The sequence below is a fragment of the Equus przewalskii genome, chromosome 31, assembly GCF_037783145.1.
Source record: "Equus przewalskii isolate Varuska chromosome 31, EquPr2, whole genome shotgun sequence".
Classification (NCBI taxonomy): domain Eukaryota; kingdom Metazoa; phylum Chordata; class Mammalia; order Perissodactyla; family Equidae; genus Equus; species Equus przewalskii.
In genome coordinates this window covers 8,806,767-8,824,859 of record NC_091861.1, presented here as the reverse complement: position 1 = coordinate 8,824,859, position 18,093 = coordinate 8,806,767, and the positions used below count along the sequence as shown (strand labels likewise).

The window sequence follows — 18,093 nt, the reverse complement described above, 5'->3', positions numbered from 1 at the left end:
GAGCAGTCACCGGAACTTCATGAGGGTTATGGGGTGGGGATGTCTCCTGATGGCTGCTGTGGCCTCCTGTGGAGGAGCAGAGACACTGCCAAGCCAGAGTCCAGCAGGAAGGGAGCCGGAGAACGAGTACCCTCCTAGGATCCTGCGGTCTTCTGCTGGTGCCTTCTATTGGCCTAACATGGTGGGAAGCCGGAGGCAGAGAAGGCCAGCGGGTGCCTTCTTTAGAAGAGGCCAGCCTCCCAGGGCCCAGAGCAGGGTGGAGAAGGCTGGAGAGGGTTCTGCAGGGCTAAATGGAGACTCTCCAGCACAGCTCACCTTTGGGTGGAAGGAAAACGGACATCGAGGCAGGAGACAGAAGCCTGGTTGGACTCCTCCATTTTCACAAGTCACTGTCTGTGTCACTGGTGGTGCACCGACCTCCGAGCTGTAGGGAGCCCTCCTAATGAGCAACACAGACCACCTGCGGTCTAGGTCTTTGAGGCAGAACCTAACCTCTTCTTGCTTGTTCTCCAGCTGTTCAGATGCCTAGTTGGGAGGTAGATTAGTGGGAGATTTTTTGAAGCACATTCAAAATCTGGACCATATTGTCTTGCCCTCCCCCTTAAAATGTTTTTACTGGGTCACATTTTTGTGTTGAGTTCTCGGCCACTATTGAGGCATGCTACAATAAAAAGTCTAATCCTATTGTTCTGCTCTGTGTGTGTGTGTGCGTCCTCTACTGTAGTTAAAATATATGCAGTAAATGATTTTCAGATGTGAGTGTTGGGGATCGTTTGTTTCCTTCCTCTGAGGAGCTAGTACGCTGTGTCTCTGTGGCCATGAAATCTATGTAACTGATCTCTCTTCCCGCTGTAGCTTCTGGGAAGCTTAGATCCAAATTTTCAAGCCAACTAATTTGGCTCTTTGGGGTCCTAGGGTCTTTGTGTGTGTGTGTGTGTATTTCCTTCTCTCAACTTTTACATTTTATTCTAGCTTGAATTTTTTTCTGCATCCGATTTTTTATTTTCAGTTATTTTCCACTATTTTATAGTGAATATTTTATTCATTATTATAATAAATATTTTATAGTCACTGTTTTTATTTTGTAGTGAATAATATTATTTTGTCATTCTGATAAGCCACTTGAAATAATTTTTTATAAGGTAGAGTATTCTTACATGCTCCTGAATATGGGTAAGTTCAGTTAGTTAGTTACTGATCTGGAGGAAAGTGTTCTGGATGGAGGTTCTGAATCCTGGGACCTGCTGCACGATGGATGGACATGTGACTGCCCCTCAGGGAACTGCCATCCTGTACACTGGATTCCCTTAGGGCTCCATCTTCAGCACAGAGGTAATGGTCCTTAAGCGCACACACACCCTCCTAGGAACATAGCGTGGGATAGAAGGAAGTCCTGCACTTTGTCTGCAAGAAGAACTGGGTGGGTGGTTGTGATCAGCTAATGAAGTATTTGGAAAAGTATTTTGAGGAGTTTACAATGTTTCATGTTTGTTCCTGCACTCATTTAAATTTACTGCAAGCACCGGGCCAAGGATACAAAGATGGGTAAACGTTCATTCATTCTTTCATTAGGTATTTATTAACCAACTGCTGTGTGCCTGGCCCTGATCCAGGTGCTGGGGATGCAGCTGAATGAGGAAAAACCTCATTTTTGCCCTCCTTGTTGGGTCTCCTTTACTACCCTCACAAAGCACTTCACTTCTGGGCTCCAAATGTGTGGGGTTTTTCCCCCATACCAGGCAATTCTCTGCCACACCAGCTGAGTGTCCTACAATTGAACTCAATTCTGACACTATCTACCTGGAGTTAGCGTCAGATCCCACAGGTTAAGGGCTCAGTCCCACAACAGTGCCCCCCACCACAGATGCCAATCGAGAGTAGTAAGTCCCCAGGTTACCAGCAACTTCTCTCCTACTCGGCTACAAATCGGAAGTTCCCACGACGCCCTCTTCAGGTGGGGTTAATATGCTAGAGTGGCTTGCAGAGCTCAGGGAAATACTTACTTACGTTTACCAGTTTATTAAAGCATATAATAAAGGAGACAGCTGAACAGCCAGATGGAGAGAGAGACGGGGCGAGGTCTGAGAGGGTCCTGAGCACAGGGGCTTCTGTCCCCGTGGAGCTGGGAGGCGTCAACCTCCCACTGCGGATGTGTTCACCACCCTGGGAGCTGTCTGAACCCTGTACTATTGGGGTTTTATAGAGGCTTCCTCACGGGGCAGGATCAATTACTAACTCATTTCCAGCCCCTCTCTCTTCTCTGGAGAATGGGGGGCCGGCGGGGCTGAAAATTCCCAGCTTCTAATCTTGATTTGGTTTTTCTGGAGACCAGCCGCCGCCCAGGAGCCCACCCAGAGTCGCCCCATTACAACAGAAGATGCTGCTAGTGCTCTTAGCACTTAGGTATTTAGAAGGGTTTTAGGAGCCCTGTGTCAGGGATGGGGTCAAAGTCCAAATATTGGAACAAGAGATGCTCCAAGGATTCTTATCACTTAGGAGATGACATGGGTTCCTGTGCTAGAACGGAGGCAGAGACCAATATATGCATTTTCTATCGTCTCACAGCAGTGATGAACAGAACAGTGCCTCCTCTCCTACAGTGTTGCGTCCTGTCTTCCCGGGGCACTCACAACCTAATGGGTATGTGCCAGGACTCACTTTTGAGATCAAAGCTAGGTTTTAAAATTAGGGTTTATAGATGTAAGTTGCTATGTTAAAGATGCTTGTATTTGCAAAGAGATATACAGCTTTTTTCCCCATTCTCCCAACACTGTAGAATGGTATCTACAGGTCAGAGTCAAAGACTTGGTGATAATCCTGAGGATTGTGTCTGTACTTCCTGAAGAAGCTAGTGTGGGGCCAGCCTGGTGGCTTAGTGGTTAAGTTTGTGTGCTCCACTTCAGCGGCATGGGGTTTGCACGTTTGGATCCCAGGCGTGGACCTGGACACCACTCATCAAGCCATGCTGTGATTGTGTCCCACATACAAAATAGAGGAAGATTGGCACAGATGTTAGCTTGTGCCCAATCTTCCTCTTTTTGCTTGAGGAAGATTGGCCACAGATGTTAGCTCAAGGCCAATTTTCCTCACCAAAAAAAGGGAAAAAGAAGCTAGTATGTTGGAATTTTATTGTCTGAAGGATGCTGCAGGTGACGTGTCGTGATAACATTCTTCAAGTCACGTAGAGCACATTAGAGCTGGAGAGAGAGTCAAGTAGTTCTCAGCTGGCCGCAGCAGTACCAGCCTGCAGTTGATTTAGCAGATCCAGAGTGGGGGCTGTGCCCCCTTGTATTTTGACAACTTCCCTAAGAAATCTGAAATGCTTACCATCCCTGTACCATGTTCAGAAACGCTGATCCAACTGAATGCACTAATTTCGCACATGAGGAAACTGAGGCACAAGGGGGCAAAGAGATTGCCCAACATCACACAGTCAAGAGCAAAGTCAGGACCCAAACTCAAGTTCCTAACTCCCGTGCAATGCCCTTTCCACGAGCTCCGGCTGTTCACCTTCGTGAACGTGCAGATGGTGGGGGTGGGGAGGTGGGGTGGTGACGTGCACTTGCTGAGAAGTGCTCCATCCTGCTTTCTGCCCTGCTCTGGAAAGCGTGCCAGCAGGGGCACAGCCTGTGCATTTTGGTTTTATTCTCACTGGCTGCTGTGGTTGCTGTTCTTCCGTTGAAGTATTTTAATTATTAAATTTTTAGTGCTTGGTTCTTAAGACTTCTCAAAGCAGATGGTGCTATTTAAAAAATCTTAATAAACAAAGTGTGTAAGTGTTCCCCTGGTGGGGGAGTCTCCCTGCAGGAGACCGTGACGGGGCTTTTGCTACCAGAAGAGTCTTAGCAGCTCATGGAGGTCTCCACAGAGGCTCAGCCTCCCCTTGCCCAACTCACTGATGGGTTTGTGCAGGTTTGGAGGAGATCGCTTTACAAGGAAGGGTCTGCCCGTGGGGTGCAGCCCTGGAGGCTGAGCTGAGTGCATTCGATCAGTTTCTTCTTAGTGGTGGATTCCGCTTTTGGTTTTGAGGACTTGAATGCTATCGAACACTAAAGTCCTGGTACAACTCCTTCTAGACTGAGAAAGGAATTCTAAAGCTGGAAGGATGGTCCTCTCCAGGCTGTTGTTGGACCCCCGCAAATATTTGCATAGTCGTTTTCATCTGACTTGCATATGATTTACATATACCTCCTGAGACCAGTCTCTTCCAGGCAGTTTGCGGGTTGAAATTTCATTCCTTCTCTTTAGAGTTGCCCTTTCCTGAATCCTCTCATCTGCTGTCATGTGGAGTTCTTACTCCACTCCTGTCATTGAGTCCAGGGACCGTGTCCTGTCTTCTATCTGTAGCTCCAAGCGCGGTGCCTGACATAGCAGGTGCTCATTAATATTCGGTGAACTCTGATGCCCTGAGTTGACTCAGCACAGCCCCAGATACTGGTGTTGGAGGATGGGAAAGGACCAGTTAGAGTTCTAGAATTTCATGAAGGAAATAGAAAATAACGTAAGAGTCTATCTGTGTGTCTTAGGGGCAAGAAAGGACTTCTTAAACAAAACTTGAAAAAGTACATCATGTAAGGCAGAAATGGATTGATTTCCATTCAATGAAGGATGCCTCAGAGAGAGTGAATTGACAGGTGACAGAGGAGAGAAGGGATTCAATATGCCTAACACGGAAAGAGGAGTCACATCTACGACAGACCAGCAACAAGTCAAATCAAAAAGAAGAAAGGCGGCAATCCCATAGGAAAATGGGTGGAGCATCTAAGCAGGCGATTTACAGCAAAGGAAACCCAAAAGGCTAACCCTTATATGAAGAGAGGCTCTAACTGGAGAAATGCAAGTTAAAGCAACAAAAAGAGCACTTCAAACATGTTATACTGCAAACCCTCGAAAGCTGGATGCTGCCACGTGTTGGCGGGGATGTGGCGTGCACAGCCTCGGCTGTTGGATGCTGCCACGTGTTGGCGGGGATGTGGCGTGCACAGCCTCGGCCATCGGATACTGCCACATGTTGGCGGGGATGTGGCGTGCACATCCTTGGCCGTCGGATGCTGCCACGTGTTGGTGGGGATGTGGCGTGCACAACCTCGGCTGTTGGATGCTGCCACGTGTTGGTGGGGATGTGGGATGCACAGCCTCGGCTGTTGGATGCTGCCACGTGTTGGTGGGGATGTGGGATGCAGAGCCTTGGCTGTTGGATGCTGCCACGTGTTGGTGGGGATGTGGGATGCACAGCCTTGGCTGTGCTGGCGGAATGGAGCCACTTTGGAGGACAGCTGGGGAGGACTTAGTTCAATCAAAGAAACCGTAAGTGCATGGCCCAGCAGTTCCACTCCTAGTTATAAATCCCCCAAAATTGCTACACTAGTCCCTAAAGGGACATGTGTGGGTTTTGTGGCATTATTTGAGGTGCAGAGGTGGGACCAGTCTGGGTCTCACTGGGAGTGTGGATAGGCAAGCTGTAGTGGCTACACCCACGGAGCCCCTTACTACGCTGCTGAGTGCAGAAGGCAAGGAAGAGAGTGAGATACAAACTACGTAAATTAAAAATAAGTGTGCACAAACATATACATGTTTTGTAAGAACCCAACAAAGAGAAAGATACATGTTAAACATAATCACCAAAAATCCACCTTGGATGGAGGGAAAGGACTAATGGGATAGAAGGAAATGAATGAATGAATAAATGTAACAGGAGAGGGCCTTGCTCAGATCAGTGATGATCATGTGTCCTGAACCAAGGCGTATGGTTAATTCACCCTCTGCCCTGAGGATCTCAAAACAAACAAAACGCAACCAGCCACCACCAGCTTTTAAAAACTTCCGTTCTGGCTCAGAGCTGGGAGTCCTACCGTCCTTTATACACATTCTACCTTCAATTTGATTAAATAATTTACATTCGTGTTCAGAACCATCCACGCCTTGCTTAATAGGCTGCTACTCCCAGAGGCTGTTGCTTTTTCAGAGTTAACACAAGAGAATGAATAAAGGTTGGTGTTAAAGAAAAAGTGATTCTGACACTTGTTCAAGTGGTAAGGAAGATTTTATTCAAGACTATTGCAAAAGGGGAGAGAGCTCCGGCTCGATTCTGAATACAGCAAGGACAAGTGGGGATTTAGAGCCAAGAGCAGGGTGAAGGGGTGGCAGGTGGAAAATACTAAGAGGAGACACCAAGTGGGGGGGATTCTTACTAAACTGACTTAACAGGGTTCTTACTGAAGGCAGACTAGGGGGATCAGGTATCAAGGTGGGGATTCTCTCTAAGCTGACTTAGCAAGATTCTCGCTAAAACTAGACTCTGCGAGGATGGACATAGGAGCCCAGGGGGGAAGCCTAGTTGAGAAGAGGGCTCAGAAGAGCCTGGTGGGTGACGGAGAGAGTCTCTGTCACTGGTAGATGCCTGCGCCTCGTCTGCCTTGCTTTCGGTAGTAGTTCCAGTGCCCACCACAGTGCTGGCAAATGGTCGATGCTCAGTAAGAACTTTTAGGAATGAATAATGATAGGTCTTCCTGGAAGATAGTTTGGGATGTGGGCGCCCCCCGATGCACATCGCACTGACTCATGGGCGTGCATTCCCCAGGAGCGTGGGCCCTGCAGGCTCGGCAGTCGGAGCAGGCACTTGTTTACTCAAAGGAGCAGAGGACATTGGAACCATGAGGAGCAATTCCACGAGCCATGTGGGAGGCTGAAGGCCAAGGCCCCAAAGGTGTCTGGAGGGTCACCAGACTGAGCTAGAAATTGCTCCTGAAGTTTCCTGTTTGAGAACCAAGGCTGCTGGAGCAAGCCCAAGCTGCGGGGGAGGGGCGGAACCCTGTGGCTGGGAACAGTAACTTAGAGCGAGCAGGCTCTGTGGTTCCCGGCTGCTTGACGTGGTGGGCCGTGGTGCTGGGCGGGCTGGCTGCCTTGGGGCAAGGTGGAGCAGGGGTCTGTGGCCTGACTGAGTGGGAAGGTCCCCCAGTGCTGCAGGCTGCCACACTCTTCCCACCCCTCCCTCTCTGTATGCTTTCTTCGCAGTCGCTGCCTCACCCACCCCAAGTCAGCAGAACCAGAACGTGAGCCCTTCCGTTGGCCTCTCCTCTCTGGATTGTCCCCTGATGGGGATGGCTGCTGGCTGGAGCTGGGGCCTATCCTGCTGAGTGCCAACGGGAGCAAGTCAGCTGGGTCTGTCCTGTCTCCTGCGCTCTTGGCTTCCGTCCCAGAAGTGCATGGCTCTGGGACGTCTTTGTTTTCTGTTAACTAGATGGGGACCAGGGAAGCAATGTCACAACCAGCTGTGTCTGCAAATTCTGGTGCAGACAATGGCAGCTAAGCTGTGTGCTGTGTTTCCCAATTTGTACTCATCATTCAGGTCTAGGGACCGGTCTGGGGACAGCAGATGCCTCCTTTCTCATCTCCGCTGCTGACCCCAGCCTCCTTCCCCACATCCGGGGCTCTGCCTCCCACCTGGGACAGGATGGGCTCTGCTGCTTTCTCACCCACCCGTGTCCTCAGAATGGCATTGCCCTTGGCTCCTACCCACATCCTGCTGCCCCACTTTTTCCCTGAAGTGCCTGGATCTCCTGGACTCAGACTCTGATGCTAATGATCGTGCTCAAGACCAGGGAGGGAGGAGAGTCATAAGACCAGAGAGGTGGGCCCGACATCTGCATGATATGGTAATAACTACAGTCATTAAGTAACAACTAATATTTATTGTTATTATGTGCTAGGCACTGGCCCAGTGTTTTATGTACGTTTTTTGATTTAATCCTCACAGCAACAAGATGAGGTAGGAACCACTACTGTCCCCTCTTTATTTTGGAGGACGCTGAGCTTAGGTTAAAGAATTTGCCTGCAGCCACGCAAATAAATGTGGTGGAATTTGGATTTGAACTGAGACATTCTGACTCACAGGCATATGCTTAACCATTAGGGGATGTTGCAACTTTTATATAATGGTGGTTTCCGCCTCCTCATGCAGTGTCCTCTTTATTTCTCTCTCCTCTAACACTTTTGTTGATATCACCTCATTTCACACTGCAGCAGCCAGTTGAGGTCAGCTGGTGGTTGTTATCCCCATTGTATAGCTAAGGAAATCACAGCCTGGAGGAGTGAAGCGACACACTCGCCTCCTGCAGGGGCCAAGGGGCTCTTGACCCTTAAGTCTCTGCTTTGGAATTGGCCCAGCCCCACCCTCTTGTGAGGCTGGATCACACACTTTTTCCAAGTTATTCTAAGGCAGCTTCCTTCCTAAGAGAAGCTCAGTGACAGATGCCAAGATTCACCATGGTTTCTCACATGAGAATAGGACCCATGGGGACCATCACTCTGTCATGCTCCTCTAACCAAGCCCCACTGGCCAGGACCCAGCACTGCCCAGAGCCTGTGATAGTCCCTGGTATTAGGGGGTTGTGATGGTTAATATTATGTGTCAACTTGGCTGGGCCATGGTGCCCAGATATGTGGTCAAACGTTATTCTGGATGTTTTTCTGAAGGTGTTTTTGGATGAGATGAACATTTAAATCAGTGGACTTGAGGAAAGCAGATTGCTCTCCATAATGTGGGTGGGCCTCATCTAGTCAGTTGACGGTCTAGATAGATCAAAAGATTGACCTCTCCATGGGCCGGCCCCGTGGCGGAGTGGTTAAGTTCGCACACTCTGCTTCGGCGGCCCAGGACTTTGCCAGTTCGAATCCTGGGCACAGACATGGCACCGCTCATCAGGCCCTGCTGAGGCAGCATCCCACATGCCACAACTAGGAGGACTCCCAACTAAAAATACACAACTATGTACCCCGGGACTTTGGGAGAAAAACAAAAAATAAAATATTAAAAAAAAAAGATTGACCTCTCCAGAGCGAGAGGGAATTCTGCAGCAGACAGCCTTTGGACTTGTATGGCAACGTCAGCTCTTCCTGTGTCTCCAGCCTGCCAGCCACCTTCAGATTTTGGACTTCTTAGCCTCCATAATTGCATGAACCAATTCCTTAAAATAAATCTCTTTCTACTTGTACACATCCTATTGGTTTGGTTTCTCTGGAGAACCCTGACTAATACAGAGGTGGAATGGGGTGAGTTTAGGGCTTGGAGTCCCTTTCCTGGTTCAGAGTTTATTCTCCTTTTCTAAGCTCTTGGCCATCTAGGGCTAAGCAGACAATTTATTTGATTGGCAGCCTGTTGAAGGCAGGGCTCTGGATGCTGAGCCTGCTGTTTCATGCTCGGTGTGGCACCCCATGCTGATGGGTGCTTTAATAACACTCCTTACACCCCCTCCCCACGGAAAGGTGAGCCTTGGTGGCCTGCTGGAGAAGCACAAGGAGGAGAAGCAGAGAATGCCAGTGCTGGTTTCAGCTCTGCCTTCTGCTGGGCGCCCCTGGACATCCCAGTGACCTCTCATTCTCCTTGAAGCTTCATTCGGAAAGTGGGTGTCACGCCTACTTGGGATGTTACCTAAAATGAACGTAAAAAATAAGACATGTGAAAATACTTTGGAAAGTTTAAACCACGCTGTGACGCTGGGCATTGCACTTGTTAGAGAAAGGGGTGAGTGGTGGGGTGAGTGTCAGAGACTGAATGGTTTCACGAACCACGTGGCGCCAGGGGCTGAGCAAGGGCCGGAAGGAGGAGTTGGTCCCATGAATGTGGAGCCGATGCTGCTTTCTTCTTGGGGGCTCAGAAGTGCCTTCGCAAACGCTTGCCTGGAGCAGTTTAGAATCAGTGAACAGAGAGGTGGAACTCACGGCTGCACCAGTGTCAGGCGAAACCAGGACTAAGCATGAGCCGGATGTGTGTTACAGTCAATAAAATCTTTCCCATCCGTCGTCTTTCTCCCGTCTGGCGGAGCTCCTGACCCTCAGAAAGGGCCCCAAGGCTTGGGCTGTGGTTTGAAGGAGGTGCTCTTGTTGGGACAAGACGTGGAGAAGTAAAACACCGACTTCTTTCTAAATTATTAGTGCATTCTGAGCATGGCTTTGGGGGAGTTACAGGAAGAGTCGGGGTGAGTATAAAAGCCTGCTTCCCTGGCGAGGTGTGTATTTTGCGTTAGAAATGCTTCTGTTTCTTCTTTCACACTAACATTTGTTGGTGGCATCAAAAGCCATTGTTTCCTGATAACATCTCAGGTCACACAGGGAACAGTTCGGCTATTTTGCAAATCGAGTGTTTCAGTTTCCCTGGGCTGCCTTACAAATTACCACACACAGTAGGAATTTATTCCCTCACGGTTCTGGAGGCCAGAAGTCTGGAGTCAAGGTGACAGCAGGGCCCTGCTCCCTCGGAAAGTTCTGGGGAGGATCCTTCCTTGCATCTTCCCAGCTTCTGGTGGCTCCCGACATTCCTTGGTGCTCCTTGGTTTGTAGCTGCATCACTTCCATCTCTGTGTGTCCTTTTCTGTTTCTTATAAGGGCACTGTCCCTGGATTTAGGGCCTGTAATCTAGTATGACCTCATTTCAGCTGATTACATCTGCAGAGACCCTGTTTCTAAATAAGGTCATGTTCTCAGGTTCCAGGTGGACCTGACTCTTGGGGGAACATTATTCAACTCACAGTGTGGAGAAATCGAGAAAGGTCGGCCCAGGTGGCCCTGCTGCAGATAGGAGTCTGGACGAAGCCCTGGTGGGGGTAGGGGGAGTTGTCCCTGGTGATAGATGGGTTGGTAGGCAGAAATTCTTGGGGGCTCAGTCCATGTGCCCTCTTGTTAGAAAACTGGACAGTCTTTCTCAGTGCCCAGTTGCTCTCTGGGGTGGGTTACCCCAAATTCGTCCTCTGGCTTCCTGGAACTGACTTGCCAGCGTACATGATCTCTTTCCATATTGCCTTGAGCACTGACTTCTCATTTGGTGAATTAGCGGCCTCGCAGACAGGACCTGAGAATTGTCAGCCCACCACCTATTCCTCAGTATGCGCACACGATGCTGGCTCCACACTTACTGGCCTGTCTCATCACTGTCCCCTTGGTCCTGTACACCAGAAGTAGCAGACACGCTCACTTCTTGAGTCGCCTAAAGGCCACATCATCAGTGGAATACGTGGGCTAAACGATGTCTCGCCCACAGGTCTACTGTGCAGAGCTGCACTTGGGAGAGTCCCACATGGGGGCTGGTCCTCGCTCTCTACCTCGTCTCCTCCCACTATCTCTCTCCATCCCTGGGCTTCAGCTGCTGTGGCCTTTTGGTGCCTCACCCCGGCCGAGCACATTCCCCTCTTAGGGGCTCTGCAGCATAACTTCCTTCTGGAACTTTCCATGTCCCGCTCCTGGACATTCAGCTCTCTCAGCTGAAACGGCACCTGCTCAGAGAAGCCTGCCTTGACCGCCATTGTGTGTCTCCGTATCACTCTGTTGTGTTTTCTTCACGCAGCCCGCCATTTCCAGATATTGGTCTTGTTCATTTGTTGATTCTCTACCCCACCCCTGTCCCGATGATCACCTCTGTGAGGACAGGGACCTTCTCTTTTTGCTCGCTGCTGCGTTCCAGGGCCCAGAACAGGGCCAGGTACGTTGCGGGTGCCTTGTCGATTTTTGGGCATCTTTAGTAACTCAACTCTTTCTTTTTACCCTTTCATATCACTGGAGGCACCACACCGTGCTGGATGGAGCACTGGCTGGTTCAGGATTCAGCACCGGGTCCCGTGCGGCTGTCACTCACTCATCGTGCCCCGTAGAATATGTCACTTGACGCTCTGCCTGGGGCTCAGTTTCCCAGACTGTGCACCAGGGGACACTGCTATGCACTGCACAGAGTTCTTGTGCAGGTCAGATACTGCAATAAGAGAATGCAACACACGTGCAAGATCATGAGGGCTCCACCAGCTCGGATCTTTCAGAGACCAGAGGACCCTGTGGAGCGAACACAGGAGAGAATGTTCCAGAGAAAAGAGGCTTCTCCTAATGCTGAACTCTCTGACGGGGCAGCCCAGGGGACTCGTTAGCTAATGGAGGTTGGGATCTCAATGATTTCTTACTCTTCCTGGAAGCTGTTTGCCATAGAACAGCACAATTATTTTTAGCAAAATCACTGTTTCAGACAAGCAAGGTAACTTTTAATCTCTTGACTATACATGCTGTGGGCCTAAAGAAGGAAGGCTTCTTGAGAGGTTTTTTTTGGAGGATTTTTGTAATTCCTTGCTTCTTGAGGGGGGTCCAGGTGTTCCCCGACCCTGGTGTTGAGGCCTGATGGGGTCAAGGTTGTCTAGACTTAGGGCAGACTCAGCATGGGAGGCCGCTAGGCTCTGGTGAGTCCTCTCAGAGGGGGCTTCATTTGGACAATGAATCTTCTGCACCAAAAAAAAAAAAAAAAGAAAAAATCAATAAGAAAACAAACAGCTAAGTTAAAAAAAAAAAAAAAAAGATGGGTAAATGATTTGAACACACGCTTCACCAAAGAAGATATTCAGATGACAATTAAGCCCATGAGAAGATGTTCCACATCGTTAGTCACTGGAGAAATACAAGTTAAAACAGGGAATTTTACCATATGTAAATTTAAAGATAAATTTTAAAAACATGTGTGGGACTTGAAGGGATTTTAAAGTTCACCTTGTACTGTCAGGCTAGGCTCCACGGCTGGAGGCTCAGAGAAGCTGGTCTGTGCATACGGCTGAATTAAACTGGCCGTCCTTTGATCCTGGCATTGTTGTTATGCTTGCCACCCTCCCGGTCCATCCCTGATGCTCATGGCTCGGCTCCAGGTAGCAGCCTGCGGCCCCCAAAGGGTTGTGCCCTGCTGTGCTGCCTGTGTCTTCTGTTCTCAGACGCGGGTCAGGGGGCTGTGACTGGGAAACTAGGAATTGGTGCTCAGAAGAGGGTAACCTAAACCTCACCCCTTCCGGAAAGCTTTGCTTTCCTTCCACAGGGGCAGTTGCTCGTCCTATATGTCCTTGAAATCCTTCCTTCCTTCTCTCTGCCTGGGAGGCAGGATAACGTAACGGTAACTGCACAGGTTTTAGCGTCAGAGAGCCCTCGGTGAGAATCCTGGCACCGGAGCAGTGATCTTGGGCACGCACTGCAGCCGCTTTTGGTCTCAGTTCCTTCATCTCTAAAGTGAGGACAATAATAGTGCCTACCTCATGGGGTGGCCGAAGGATTCAACAGTAAAAAGCATGTACAGCATGCGGCCCAGTGCCTGACGGAGCGAAGCACGCAGTAACTGGTGGCTCTTATTATAATCATCTTGGCCACAGCATTTACCACGTTGTAATGCAGCGATTATTACGTGCTTGTCTCTCCTCTCGGCCGGAACCTGATGAGGACTGGAGCTGTGTCTTGTGGATTTTTGTATGTCCAGGGGCTAGCCCTGTGCCTGTGTGTAAGAGATGCTCACTGAACGTCAAGTCCGTGGATGGGTTAACTAGTGGGTAGTTACCGGGATGGGATGCTGAAAGCTTTTATCCCTGTCGTGTCCATTGCTGTCGCCATCATCAGAAAGCCCTGGGAAGTAGCTGTTACCTCATGGAGCTGAAAGGGAAGCCACGCCTCGGAGCCTTCCTTCCTTCACGGCTTCCTCCCGGTCAGGAGGCTGCCTGCCCTCCGACTCGCTCGGCAGCTTGGAATCCCCAGGGGCTCCTGTCTTCTTCCTTCCAGCACCAGCTGCCTTTGTTCCCTTCAGTCCAGACTCGCCTCCCAGCACTTATCCAGGGCCGTGGGCACAGGTCAGTGCTGGGGATGGGCCTGTACCAGTGTGTCTCCAGTCACAGCCATAATGTGGGGGCTTGACTGGGTCAAAAGATGGTGAATTGTCTTCACAACTGGATAAATAATAGGCCCAAAGATTGCTGACGCCGGCCTCGTGGGAGCTAGGAATAGCGAGCTTCGGGCTCTGCTGTTGGTCCAGCTCAGTTTACATTTATATCAGGGTGAATGTGGATGTGGATATTGAGGACCTTATGTGCGTTAGGATTTGTAGTTGGGAGATAGATTATGTCTCAATAGATTGGCCTGATGGACCAAACTGAATAGGGAGGAAGTGAAAGGAACAAAGGTCAGTTCCTGCTCTCTGGTCCACCAAATCCAACAACGTGTATGCAGAATGAGGTGGACTGAGTTTAACTGAAGCACATGAAACAGACACAGGGCTTTTAGGCAACGCAAGGTCAGTATGAGGCCAGGGATGTGATGTGGCCACAGAAAAGCTAATGAAATCAGGTTGCGTTAACAGAGGCACAGGCTACAGAAGAGAGGAGGTGAGTGTACTTTTGTCTGTGTGCCAGCTGACCTGACCTTGAATATGGTGTTTAGCTCTGACAGTCACATTTTAGTACAGACATTTACAACCTGTAAGGTCAATGGAGGGCAATCGGGATAACGAAGCACCTTAGCGCCGGTTTATGTAAATAACAGTCGGAGAGATTAGCTTGAGGAAGAAAGATTTGCTGGGGTCATGATAGCAGAAAGTACTTAAAGGGGTTCCTTGTGCTTTGAAGAGTGATTTGCTCCATCTTATGTGCCTCTGAAGCAGTGCTGTACAATAGGACTGTCTGCGAGGATGAGAATGTTTTGTATCTGAGCTATTTACTAGCTACTAGACAGGTGTGGTTTTCTGAGCAATTCATATGTGGCTACGAACTGAATTTTTAACTTAATTTTAACTAATTAAAATTGAAATAGCCAAATGTGGCCCCTGTATTAGTCAGTGCAGCTCTAGAGGGCAAATAAAAAAAATAGACCAGAGGTTGGCAGCTTTTTTGTGTAAAGTGTAAGAAAGTAACTGTTTTGGGCTTTGCAGACCATATGGGGTCTGTTGCAACTACTCCACTCTGCGGCAGGGTGAAAGTATACATAACATATAAACGAATTAATGTGTGTGTTCCAATAAAGGTTTATTTATGGAAACAAATTTGATTATAATTTTTACAGGTCACACAATATTATTTTTCTTTTGATTTTTTCAACTATTTTAAAAGTGTGAAACCATTCTTAGCTCCCAGGTTGTACAAAAATGGGCGTCCGGCTGTGTCTGGCCTGCGGGCTGGAGGCGCTGACCCTGGCTTCTACTGTGGGTGGAAGCCAGGGGAGTCACGTGTAGGGTCAGCAAAGGAAGGCAGTGATCAATGAGAGGTAGCCGGAAATGGAATGAGCATCCTCAGTTAAGTGACGAGTTTCTTGTTACTAAAAGGTTCAAGTACAGGCTGGATAATTACCTCTCTGGCAAGGGATGATATAGAAATGTGTCTGTTTAATCCAAGTTATACTAGAATTTTCTCCTAATTCTGTAGGAGTATTGAAAGCAGGGTGACGTGACTGCTTTACAATTATACTGCTTCATAGAGGGAAGTAAGCCGTTTTTCCTCTCTTGCTGCTTGCTCTCAGCCCCATGTTGCTGGAACAAGGACGCTCGGGGGTGGTGTGCTGGCTTCATGGCCGTAGCAAGTCCCCAAGTGTTCAGGGGCCCATTTACGTGCAGCCTAGGAGGGATGCTGCTGACAGTCCACACCCTAAGAGAGGACACTGCACTGGCCAAATACCACCTCGTCCTGTCATTGAGTCCCCTTCTGGGGACGAGGTGTCTGGGATTGGGAAGTTAGCTCTTTCCGTGGATGTGCTGTGTCTCCTGCTGTGGCTGCAGAAGGTTGCCTCCAACATTCTCCCCTCTAGACAAATGGGGAAACTTGTGGCTCTCTGGGGAGCTTGGAGTCTCTGTCCAGAATGAACTGGAGGCCCCGAGTCCAATGGATCAAGCTGTGAAGCCTGGACCCGACTGTCCAGCCTGTGGACAGCTCGAGATCCGGTTATTGTTGTTGACTCTGCTTTCTTGTTTTTCTCTTCTCCCTTTTGCTTGACTTTTGTCTATTTTACTTCCAATCAGCTTCTGCGCCAAAATAAACAAAAAAACCCCCAGCCCTTCCTGTAAGCAGAGAATCTGAAAGTGCTGGTTTGAAGTTTCAGTTTTTTGTGCCTTTATCCAAACTCCAGCCTGCCCTCGCCACAGTAGAGTTTTCTCGACATCTTTGTAAAGCACAGAAGGCTTAAAACGTTTATTTGGGGGATTTTTAAATTGAGATATATTTGACACAAAGCACTGTGTAAGTTTAAGGTCTACACCACATTGATTGGATATGTTTCAATTGCAATGTGGTTGCCGTTGTAGCGTGGGCTAACACCTCTATCCTGTCACAGAATCATCATTTCTTCTAGTGTTGGGAACAATTAAGATCTAGTCTCTTAGCAAGTTTAATATTTATAATATAGTTTTGTTGTCTATAATCACTGTGGTGTGTATTAGGTCTCCAGGACTTATTTATCTACTAGTTGGAAGTATGTACCTTTAAGCAACATCTCTCCCTTTCGCTGTTTTGGGGGTTTTTAAGCATACACAGAAGCAGACAGAGAGTACAGTCAACCCCAAGTGTCCGTCACCAGCTTCGACAGCAACCAGCTCCTGGGCAGTCTGGGGTCATCTCTTGCCCTCTTCCCACCTCCTGCGTTGTTCTGGAGCAAATCTATAGAAAGCTTTGACTTGCTGTACGGACTCACCTTGGTGCTAATATCTTGATTCTGTGTATTCTGTTTCAGATAATTGCCTTTGACGAGTTAAGAACCGATTTTAAGAGCCCCATAGACCAGTGCAACCCTGTGCATGCGGTAAGTAGTGGGTGCTGGTGACGGGCAGGGTGGCATCACCACAGGCCACCCAGGGCCTGTGAAGGAGGGTGAGGATTTGATGAGTTGGAGGAGTAGAGCATGTGCTTGGCACTGGCTGGACCTCCAGGCTTGGCCTAAGGTTGTCTAGGAGACTTCTCATTCTGGAGGCCTGCTGAGGTCTCGATTTATCTTGCAAGTCAAGTGTGACAGTCCCAGGAACCCAGGTGGGAAGGGTCTGCTGTGCTGTGGCCATGAGTCCTCAAGGCCTTGTCTTGGTGTTTTTTGGTTACGCATCCTGAACAAAGAGACAGGCTCCGTGTTGGCCAACATGTTGGTAAGGGTCTGGGAGCATCCTTAGTGGTCGACCCCACTCTGTGCTATGCCAGTTTCTCCGAGGGAGACTTGCCGGGTGGGTGGAGGTACAAAGCTCCCAGCCCCATATCTACTACCCGTGAGGCAGTCATCTAAAGGGCCTCTGTAGGCCCGAGGTCAGCTCACCTCCCACTGGGGAATCTGAGGCCGTCTGGTGGTTTGCTCCAGGTTTAGCATGTGAAGGACCCTCTGCCCCAGCGTGCGCTCCTCCAGGGTCTTAGTGCTCCATCTTGCTTGCCAGCCCGTGCATGCTACCCTCCCTTCTGTCCTGGAAGGGATGTAGAAAGAGGCCCTGATGCAGGGAGAGAAGGACCTCACTTCTGTGCGGGGTGGGTGTTGCTGTCCAGTGCAGCCCATGTCCCAGAGCCCGGGACCAACCCTGCGTGTGGACAGAGGCTTTTCCCAATCATTCTGGACCAGCCCTGCTGGGCTCGCAGGATGGAGCACACCAGTTCGTTTGAGTGTGTCTCTCAGTCTAAACTCACGGCCTGGGGTTGGTTGAATTCCTTCCAGCCCCTGGTTTCCAGGGCTAAGGCGAGTTTTGTTTGAATAGCTCTGTTGATATTTTCAGTCCAAAGTCGTGGAGAGAACACCAGCCTCTGCTGGTATGATACCATCATAGCCTGGAAGGCTATGGCGTCATTCTTTAGCGACAAGGACAAAGAGCTCTAGTCGCCATAGCTGCAGGCTCCATAAAGAAGGCTGTGCTCTGAGGGAGGCACCCAAAGACCGTTTGGTGGGTCAGTCCTCAGCAGCCCCCTCTGTAAAGTAGAGGCTTATTACTGGACTTGTAGTTCTTTTGTTTTTACTGTGTGCTAGGAACTTTGTATGTGTGGTCTATAATTCTCTCAACTGCCACACAGGCGTCATTGACCCAAAGTATAGAGTCTTATCCAAGGACTCTTGGCTCATGGGTGGTGAAGTCAAGATTGGAACCCAGCTCTGCATGTCTTCCAACCCTGTGTTCTTCCCACCGACTCAACATTGTCTCTTTAAGAGACTTGATTTTATCATACCCGAGGCCCGTTTTGGCATCAGATTCTTTGATTCTATGAAATAGAGCCAAACTCTTTCAAAATCAACTGTGTAAAGCAGAATTTTGTTGCAAGTTGAAAGAATCCCTAAGATCCACTTGGAAACTTACTGTATCTCGTGAAACTTATC

The 18,093-nt window shown here is 49.1% G+C and overlaps 1 protein-coding gene across 4 annotated transcripts in view; it reads left to right on the top strand.

Moving 5' to 3' along the window:
• Positions 1–18,093, top strand: part of CNIH3 (cornichon family AMPA receptor auxiliary protein 3) — a 110,067-nt gene that overhangs the window by 32,230 nt on the left and 59,744 nt on the right. For 2 of the 4 annotated variants that reach the window (XM_008528622.2, XM_008528624.2), the window contains exon 2: positions 16,489–16,557. In XM_008528622.2, coding sequence (XP_008526844.1) covers positions 16,489–16,557 — 69 coding nt within the window. Of the gene's footprint in view, positions 1–13,583; positions 14,160–16,488; positions 16,558–18,093 lie in introns of those variants that run through there. The other 2 variants (XM_008528623.2, XM_070602302.1) reach the window with 2 other exon arrangements.